The sequence below is a fragment of the Cucurbita maxima genome, unplaced genomic scaffold (genome assembly GCF_002738345.1).
Source record: "Cucurbita maxima cultivar Rimu unplaced genomic scaffold, Cmax_1.0 Cma_Scf00002, whole genome shotgun sequence".
NCBI classification, from domain to species: domain Eukaryota; kingdom Viridiplantae; phylum Streptophyta; class Magnoliopsida; order Cucurbitales; family Cucurbitaceae; genus Cucurbita; species Cucurbita maxima.
The window spans coordinates 6,453,007-6,462,268 of NW_019272018.1; the positions used below are offsets into that span (position 1 = coordinate 6,453,007).

The 9,262-nt window shown below is 37.6% G+C and overlaps 3 protein-coding genes across 3 annotated transcripts; all 3 read right to left on the reverse strand.

The window, feature by feature from the left end:
- Positions 1-925: 925 nt before the first annotated feature.
- On the reverse strand, positions 926-1,565 carry LOC111471611 (transcription factor ILI6-like). Its single transcript, XM_023117316.1, has 2 exons — positions 1,340-1,565; positions 926-1,266 (listed from the first exon to the last, which is right to left on the reverse strand). Exons 1-2 carry the CDS (start codon positions 1,463-1,465, stop codon positions 1,117-1,119), a joined length of 276 nt encoding a protein of 91 aa, XP_022973084.1. The 5' UTR covers positions 1,466-1,565; the 3' UTR covers positions 926-1,116.
- A 2,298-nt stretch (positions 1,566-3,863) lies between these two features.
- LOC111471536 (HVA22-like protein a) lies at positions 3,864-7,001 on the reverse strand. Its single transcript, XM_023117252.1, has 5 exons — positions 6,670-7,001; positions 4,884-4,910; positions 4,657-4,779; positions 4,291-4,534; positions 3,864-4,212 (listed from the first exon to the last, which is right to left on the reverse strand). The coding sequence occupies exons 1-5, from the start codon at positions 6,729-6,731 to the stop codon at positions 4,141-4,143; spliced, it is 528 nt and encodes a 175-aa protein (XP_022973020.1). The 5' UTR covers positions 6,732-7,001; the 3' UTR covers positions 3,864-4,140.
- A 342-nt stretch (positions 7,002-7,343) lies between these two features.
- On the reverse strand, positions 7,344-9,114 carry LOC111471433 (transcription factor bHLH47-like). The gene is made up of 5 exons (XM_023117163.1): positions 8,948-9,114; positions 8,566-8,674; positions 8,246-8,364; positions 8,039-8,166; positions 7,344-7,948 (listed from the first exon to the last, which is right to left on the reverse strand). Exons 2-5 carry the CDS (start codon positions 8,631-8,633, stop codon positions 7,529-7,531), a joined length of 735 nt encoding a protein of 244 aa, XP_022972931.1. The 5' UTR covers positions 8,634-8,674; positions 8,948-9,114; the 3' UTR covers positions 7,344-7,528.
- Positions 9,115-9,262: the final 148 nt, after the last annotated feature.

Below are 9,262 nucleotides of genomic sequence, written 5' to 3' on the forward strand. Positions count from 1 at the left end.
AAAATTTCCTAAATTAGCATGCTTAATTATCATTAAATTACATAATACTCGAATTAAAATCAATTAAAAATGATCATGATTTAAAATTAAAGAGCTCCATCCATTAAACTATTTTATTTAATAAAGAAAATATCTAAATTCATATTCAATTTTCTGTACATTTCTTGGCTTTCCAATAAACCATTATAATAATTTTACAATTAGTTAATAAAATATAATGATTATAAAAATGTCTGCGCTAGATTTATATTATACTAATTAATAATTAAAATAGTATGCCATCAAGTTATATAATTAAATTATAGATTACCAATTAATTCATTTTTTTTCTGAATAAATTTTACAAGAATTTAATTTACCTAAATTTACGAGAAACGCTTCAAAATTATCTCAATTTTGTATTAAGTAATTATTTTATTATGGGAAATATAGAGATAAAAAGACCGTATCCAAGCTTTGTAGCTAGTCTATGCTTTTTGCAGAAGTGTGTCATCATACCAAGCTCCGTGGCTAGTCTATGCTCTTTGCCTAAGTGTGTCATCACCTACAACTCCGTGGCTAGTCTAGACACTTGCTCAACCTACCCTGTCGAGATCGGAGCATGACTAGGAAGCAAGCTCTTAAAAAACACGTATTTTCTCGGGAGATATTGTGATCCATAGATCTCCGATCGAGAAACCGTATTCAAGCTCCATAGCTAGTGTGTGCTCTTTGCAGAACCGTATCATCATCTATGACCCTTTCTTTTTTCACAAAGCCAAAAAGTGTTAACGACATTAAATGTCGTGACGGTAGAAAATGTTGGAAATCAGACACTTTCTCAACACGACGCATTGAGATCTGAGCATGACTAGGAAGCAAGCTGTTAAAAGAAACTCTCATTTTCTTATTCCGCTACATTGATTGTTCGTACTAAATCCAGAGATTGAGAATGGAGTTTTATTGATGAATAATGTAATAATAATAAGAAGAGCTTTTACAAAGCGAGAGATTCATGGTAAAACACAAAACTACGTCGTAACCGTGGAGTAACCAAAACCAGACATAGCAAAAACCTCAAAACTTGGTACTTTTTGTCTTGTCTTTTTATCATCTCATCTCATCTCATCATCTTCCCTATTGCATCAATAAACTCCTAATAATGGCAGCTTGAGCCGTATCCGACGTCGCCAACAATTCCGCTAGTCTCTCGCTTAGATCGTCCACCTCTCGGTGTAGGCTTCTTATGTAATTACACGTCTCTTGCAACACGTGTGCTGCTGAACTCTATACATTTAAACACAACATCAGAACAAGAACAAGAACAAGAACAAGTACGTAGGAGGAAAGAAGAAGCCACCTTATCGGATTGTCTGTGGCGAATCTCGGGAAGAAGCTGCTGTAACTTGGAAACGAGGTCGTTAATTTGGTCGTCGGTGATCCTCGAGCTGCCTGATTGCCTAGATCTGGATCTTCTGCTGGACATCTTCGTTGAAATTAAGGTAGAAGGAAGGTAGGTGAATCAGAAGCAAGTGTGTGTTTTGGCACAAACAAGTAGTGTGGTTTTGAAGAGTATGAAAACCAGTTTGCATGGGAACAACCACTTCCCTCACCTCTTTTTATATTACTGTCTTCCCTCTCTCTCCTCTCTCATCATTTCATTATTAATTTCTTGACCAGTCAACCCTATATACTAATACTCTTTAGGATGTAAAGATTAAATTTTTACACCACCTATACCACTCACCGTCGATACCTAGACACCCAGAGACGAGGAAGGACGTAGTAAGTGACGAAATGTTTTGAAGAGTTGAAAATAAGTGTAGATTCGGAGATTTCCGAATACGTCAACCTTTCAAACTGATGCTGAATTGTGAAAACGGGATTGTGGGAGAGTAATACAACGTCGTGCTGCAGCCTAGATGGCGAGAGTCTAGTAGCTGAAAACATCACTAGCTTACCCTCTAACCCGAGTAGCATGGAGCACGTGGAATCTGGTGTGAATTAGTAAGAGAGATTTAAACATCTAAACTCTTAATCTGGTGTGTCTAATGAAACGAATAACAGCCTTGCATGAACAAAAATAATGTGATGGGGTTCTGTTTTTTTTTGCTAATCATCGTATGATTAATTAAATAAGGTCGTACATAATTAAGCGAAAAAATTATTTAAAGAATATAATCATTTGGTCTTAGGTTACCAAAAAAAGATTAGGTTAATAATTAAAAATGATTTAACATAAAGTCACAATTAATTACACATGTAATAAATTTGTAAACATCACTTAATTCAGCAAATTTATAGAAATGGAGGGATTAAAAGAAGTTTAAAGGGAATAAAAATAAAATAAAATGGAAAAAATTAAGGGCAAGTTGATGGATAATAATTGAGAATCTTTGAGATGGCAATAAACAAAACCCTGATACAGAGACGACGTAGAAAGTTTGGATTTTTTTTCAATGAACACTCAAACTAAATTAATAATAATAAATTAATAAAATGTTGTTGTTTTTGTGTCTCTAAATCATTTGGAAAAACCTAGACACCAATCAACATCAATTTTCATCACCACGTGGATCTGACTTCTCCACTCCTCCCGTATTAATTTAAAATTAAAATAATTCAATCACGACCTTCACAGTGGTATGATTCCAAATCATATCGCGTATCAATTCAGAGAGTATTCTTACTTAATATCTTCTCTTCGCCACTCAGTCAAGTCTGCCTGTAAGCCATTCTTATCGAGCGCCCGCTTTCTCACCCATAAAAAATGGTAAGAAATGGCGCAAGATCGGAGAGAGGACACGTAATATCTTCTCTTGTAAACGATGATAGAAGATGTAGTTTAGATAAAAGAAGGAGAGATATTAAAAAGAAGGGGGTCAGCAAGCATCGCGGGGCACATGAAATGGATGGGAAAGGACAGCGAAGAGCGTGTCAGGAGGAATTAATGAATGAATATGGGATTGGCTTCCCATCTAAAAACTAACAACTTAGGCCTCCAAAGTTCATCCTTATTCTATTCTGTACTCATCCTTCTTGCATATGCTTAACATTTGTCTTCTTCATTCATTATATATTATATGCTTTTTCTTTGCTTTGCATTGCTTTGGAATGTGAGCTCAACAAACAGAGTTGCACGTGGAGACACTTGAACAAAATCAAAACAAACAGCATCTTTTCTTCTGCCTTCCATGCATCGAACCCATCAAACTATTATTTTACCTTCCCAAATTACCTGCAATTTGATTTGAGATTAAGAAAAACAAAACCCACTTTTCTAGGCAACGTCAACTTGCCCTTTTCGTTTTGTAACACCCCCACCTACCGTCGTCTTTGTTTGTACACCGCTCCATGTTTAACTTTGATATCATTTATCACAGCTCAAGCCCACCGCTAGTAAATGTTGTACAAATATTAACTGAATCAATACAAATTATTCCAGCATTCAAAAGGACCCTTCTAATATCAAGAACTCAGGTACTCAGGCAGTCGATTCAATTGTATAGCTACTGAAAAGGATAAAGGAATAAGAAGTAAGTAAGTTTCTGTTTACTGTCAACATTTGGTGTATTCTGATGAGGTATTTGTTTGTGTTAATGAAGAAGATATGCTTTTAATTTGCTTACCTCATTAACAAAATGAAATCCATGATTAATTTATCATGAACACCAATAGGGTATTTTGGAATTGTTTATAATCCTTCAAACAGGAAAGTTGCAATTCTAATATCAGCAAGTTGCGAATATATAAATTAAAAGGTTGAGTAATCATAATTAAGGTTTGATTAGTTCTGTAAATCTGAGTGTCCAGAAGTGTATAATACACCATAGTTGGAATGTGACTCAAAAGATGGAAACATTCAATGAATGTTTCCCCTTGGATCATGACAACACAATTTTTTACTTCTTTTTTATTAACTAATTATTATTTGATAAAGAAACAGAGTGATGCATACTCAATTAGGTCCTGAGAGATGGGAAGGGTGGAAGGAAGAACACAAAATGATACTAAACTTGAAGAACTCATACTTATAAACCATCTACTTGGAACTTACAGAGTGCCGCCCAGTGTTTCCTATGAACAACACAGAATTTCACAACAGCATATAAATAAACTTACCACACAGCATCAACGGACAGCCTCCTACTTTGATACAGATCAGTGCCAATGCTCGTACGAGTGATCTTCGGTATAGCTCATGTAACGGTTACTCGAATGAGCCTTATCGGCCTACAGAAATGAAACAAAAACAATCATATTTTGTGGCTTAAAGAAACCAGTAGAGAGTTGAGTGAGAGTGTATTATACCCTGTTGATGACATTTTGGAGGTCTTCGGTACCATTTTCGGCAATGTACTTCTCTGCAGCGGTTAGGATGTCGTCGGGCTTGCTGAAGAACTCCTTCATCTTTGGAACATACCAAATGTTAACTGTCTGTTTGTTGATGAATAGAGGCCTGACGAAGTGGTCGTACACATATGCAGCACCACTAAAGTATGGAATGACCAACCAGCATGAAAAAATCAACCTTGCATAAGGCCATATAGGGATCCTATTGTAAAGATTTAAAGTCATCAGTGGATTTTAACTAGTTCTAATTAATACCCGCGTTCAGACTTGAATCAAAAAAGCATGGATTGACGAAAATGTGCAAAAGCTCTATTCAAGATTTACCATTCGAGAACTTTGAAAAATGTAAGCTCGAACAGGGTGAGCATAGAATATAGGATCCAGTAAGTAAGCCACTGCTGATCGTCCACATGAGACTTTGTTTCAATGGCTCTAACCGACGCATATCTGCCAAATAGCAAATATTACACTACAATTTCGAGATTTTGACTGTCGAAAGGTATCATTAATGAAATGGATAGAAAAGTAGATCGGGAAGCAGAACGACTTACAGAGGATAAACAAGACTAACCAGAGGCCTGCAAATGAGACCAATGAATGAAGTTAAAATTTTGCAGTTGAGCGCTTGATAGCAATCAGAAAATAGTTTGAATTGTGTGGGGAAAGAAAACCACGGTAGGTGTATGGAAGTCTCGTCTTTCTCGCCTAAATCCAATCGTCCTTGAACTTTTCTCAATGATTAGCCATCACTCTCTTGGTATTTTTGTACTAGATCTTCTTTAAGGGTATTAGAGTGATAGACTAATTCTTGATCTAGTCAGTCCATACATTATCAAGATATCCATGCTTGTTTCTCCATCCCCCTCTACTTAATAGAAAATCATTGTAAAATTACAGTCAAGCTTGACTGGTCAAATTACATTTTTTTTAGTCTTGGGCTTTAAACAGTGAAATCGCTTGATCTTGAAGGTTTTCTACTTGGAACAGTACAAAGATTTCAGGTCAATCTTTGAATTCTGGTTCTGGAGATGAAGGTTAATCTTGTGTCTTATATAGAAATCCTTAGTTACAAACATATAGCACCTCTGTAAGCAAGTTGATGTTTGCACACATCCATAATGTCTGATCTCTCAGGAGGTCTTGTGCATGGTAAATGCTTTTGTTATGATTTTGGAAGTACCTTCAATTGAAAACTAATCATTGAACTATAAAAAGAACCCCCCAAGTATTAAGGTGTAACAGTCCAAGCCCACCACTAGCATATATTGTCCTTTTTGGGCTTTTCTCTCAAGATTTTAAAACGTGTCTGTTAAGAAGAGATTTTCACACCCTTATAAGGAATGCTTCTTTCCTCTCTCCAACAGATATGGGATCTCACATAAAACCTCTACCAACAGAGACTTCTTTACGGACTAAATTGCTAATATGAAACAAGACAACTAGCTGGTCTTGTAGTGTTGACAGGTACATTGCACGTGTTATGTGTATGCCAAACAATGCCTTATACTGTCATTGTCAAGCTCCAAGAGTAGAGTCCAGTTTGAGAGATAAAAGTCTACTCATACTTCTATTACTCTTTTAGCGCATGTTGATGAAATTTCAATTAATAAATGTTCATAAGTTATGGTCCAAGTCATCATTTCATAGTTGAGCAGACTATAGCTCTCCAAATTCTTGTATCAGTATGCTACTTTCTTGGTTTTAAACTACATTACGGTGATGGATGTTCTTTATCTTTCTCAAACCATTTATACTCAAGATCCACTAATAAAAACAAGTTTATGGTTGATTGGGCTACTGGCTAAGTACCTAACAATGACCAGGCCTCAATTCTCCAACATCCAAACCAGGAGCTCTTGCCACAACAAACTGATGGCATGGCCTAGAATAGTATCAGAATACTTGGCTCAGTCTACAACTGGGGTGTTTGGAATCTTTCTTCAAAGCACATGGGTCCTCTTATTGTGTGTTGTGGTATGATACAATTGGGACAGGAGTCTTTGCACAAAACCCAGCATTTAATTTCTTTCTCAAATGAAGCCTATAGAGCTCATTCATGAGAAGATACTGGCAAAGCAGTTGGGGTTTCAGATTATTCCTTCCACCTAATTTGCTCGCTAAGCATTTGTCTATTCCTCAAGCTAAATGACTTCACAACATCATCTTGGGCTTGCGGGGGAGATGGGGTAGATGATATTGGTGTTAATAGAGAAATTGTCTTCGTAAGTTTTCTTGTCAGCCTAGCAAGGTCGACCTTTTACAAAAAAAACTGACCCCTCCTCTCTAATAATCAGAATCAAAGCGGTAAGTTAAAGGAAGAGGATAGAAACGACATACCCGGCCAGAACATCGAAGTTTTTGAGGATGACCTTGAAGAAACTGCCCGCTCCAGATCCCATTTCGAAAATTTTCCCTTTCACCGTCTGGTCTGAAGCTTCTTGATTATTTGTTTCTCGTAATGCTCTTGCGTCGGTAGCCCAGAAAGAGAGTGACTGGAAAGGCTGGAACTTTGCTCAGAAAGAAACTAGCCAATAAATGCTCACCATCTGTTACTTTATACACACTGTGTAGTCTTGCAAACTTTTCAGTGGGAAAAGAGAGAGAAAAAAGGAGGATGGAATAAAGAGATACACAAAAGAACAGGAGAATATGAGGAATTTTGATGCGATGTTAATCTATTTAATTTAGAACAATAGTCGCAAACTTAAAGAAAATTGAACTGTTTGTTCTCTGTTTGGCCCTTTGGGGATGGTGAAGGTTAAGGGTCCACCGAACAAAAGTTTGCACATAATGACAAGGGAGGTGAAGTAAAGCCGCCTTCTCGAACTCACACCATTGCCTCTTTTGGGCTCTGATTCCCTAAAAGCTTGTGGTTGAGCTCCGAGCACTGTGACATTGCTGGTCGGCTTTGTATACCCCAAGATAACCTAAAGATCTGAGCAACTATTTTTGTTCACACCTTCCAAATATCCTTTTTGATTTCATAATTTAGCAGGTTTGGTAAAAAAAAATACATCCAGATTGAATGAGCTTGAAAAACAGGGAAATGAAGCAGTGTTTTTCGGAGAAGATACAGAACCCAGTTGCAGATTCATTAACTTGTTCGAATCCAACATCCTAGAGACAAATTTATACTACAAATTATCTACAAAAGAGGTCACTACAAAGATCAGCTCTCAGTTCTTTCAGGGCCTCTTTAACCCATAATATCCGTAATGCTCTTGCAACCAATGGTTAAAAACTCTTTACTTGGTTGTTCTGTTGTTTGTGACAACTTGAGAAGCCCAGCAGGCCAGGAATCTGCTTGTGTTGGATATCTGGCATGTGGTTTGCTTACATGTGAGGTAGCCATTGTTGGGGCTTGAGTTGCATCCGCTGCTGGATAAGATGGGAGATCCGGTCGCATGGGGACGATAATAACGGCGTGTGTTTGCTGCATTGTGGGTTCCATAACAGGCAATCCAAGGCATTCCTGTGAGAAATGTGCTTGTGGTCGGGTGGTATTTAAGTCGGGTTTAGAATGCACGGCCCTTGACTGTAACTCACTTTGCAGCTTCTCAATCTGAGATGCTAAAGCAGAAGTCTCTTCTCGCAGCTCATTCTTCTCAATGTCAACCTGTGTGATCATTCGTGCAATTTGTCATCTATTTAGAGACCTTTTCCTCTCAATTCTAAGAAAGAGTAATGCTGTATTTAAGAGCCTTACATCTCTAGATTCTGTCAACAACGATGCATGCTCCTTTCTGAGGCACTCAATCTGACCAAACAAGTCTTTCAGCAGTCGATTTGCTTCACACAAAATGGACGCCTTCCCATTGTTCGGTACTGTTAGCTCTGCAGACGTCCATTCCAAGTATGAGAACAGCTGAGAACATCTTAATATTCTACCGAATGGAAATTGGGAGCATATTACCAAGGACATTTGCGAGGTGAAGGAAGAGATCGTTTAAATGCCCTCGCTTCAACTTCTCCCTCTCTGCCTTATGAACTTTCTTAGGAACTTTCACCGGATTTTTTTTGCCAGGACATTGCCTGCATAAAGAATCAGCTTAAACTTCAATCTTTATACAGCTAAATAAACCACCACAAATTACCCAAAAACATTATCTTTAGCACATCAACAAATGCATTCCACATTCTATCACCGATGCAGTAATTGTTTAGTTTATGCATTTCAGACATTCAGAACATTCAACAACGTAAGTTTTACAATTAAGAATCATGAAGAGATACCTAGATACAGAAGCCACAACTGCAACATCAGTTTCAATAACCGGTTGTGAAGGAACCTCGGAGACCATGATCTTCTACAGCAAGTGAAACCGAGAGAAAAGCCGGAGTTCTGCAATTATAATAAACCCCATGAATCTATCTCAAAGTTCCAAATTTTTCCGAAGAGACAATCTAAAACTCAACACCTGATCAAAGAATCCCATTTCATATCAATCAAACAACTAAGATCACATCATTGGTCATGAAGAGAAATCGTGCAACAGCATAGAGGCGAATTGACCACAAAAGTTACAGAAAAAAACAGACCCAAGTAACAAAACGAACAAGAACAAAGAAAAAAGAACAAAATTCAGAAGAATTGTTCTTGAATAAGAGGCCATACCTGCGCAGGGAGAGATTAGAAGAGAAGTGGTGAGGTGAAGAAAGAGAGAAATAGAAGAAAGGGGTGGAAAATTAGGGCTGGTGTAGACTCATCTGGGCATGTGGAAGGGAAGGCTCAGCGTATAGAGAGCACGTGGCCGGCGACCTGCCGGAAGCATGGTGGACACTCTCCCCACTTTGTCCTTTCCTCTCCATTTCAGTTTCAACGCCCCTCATTTTGCTTGCTTGGCTCATGACTAGACTTCCTCCAATGCCACATCATCAATATAACAATTTATTGTCATTATCCATAGTTGAAATTTGATTGATTTTTTTT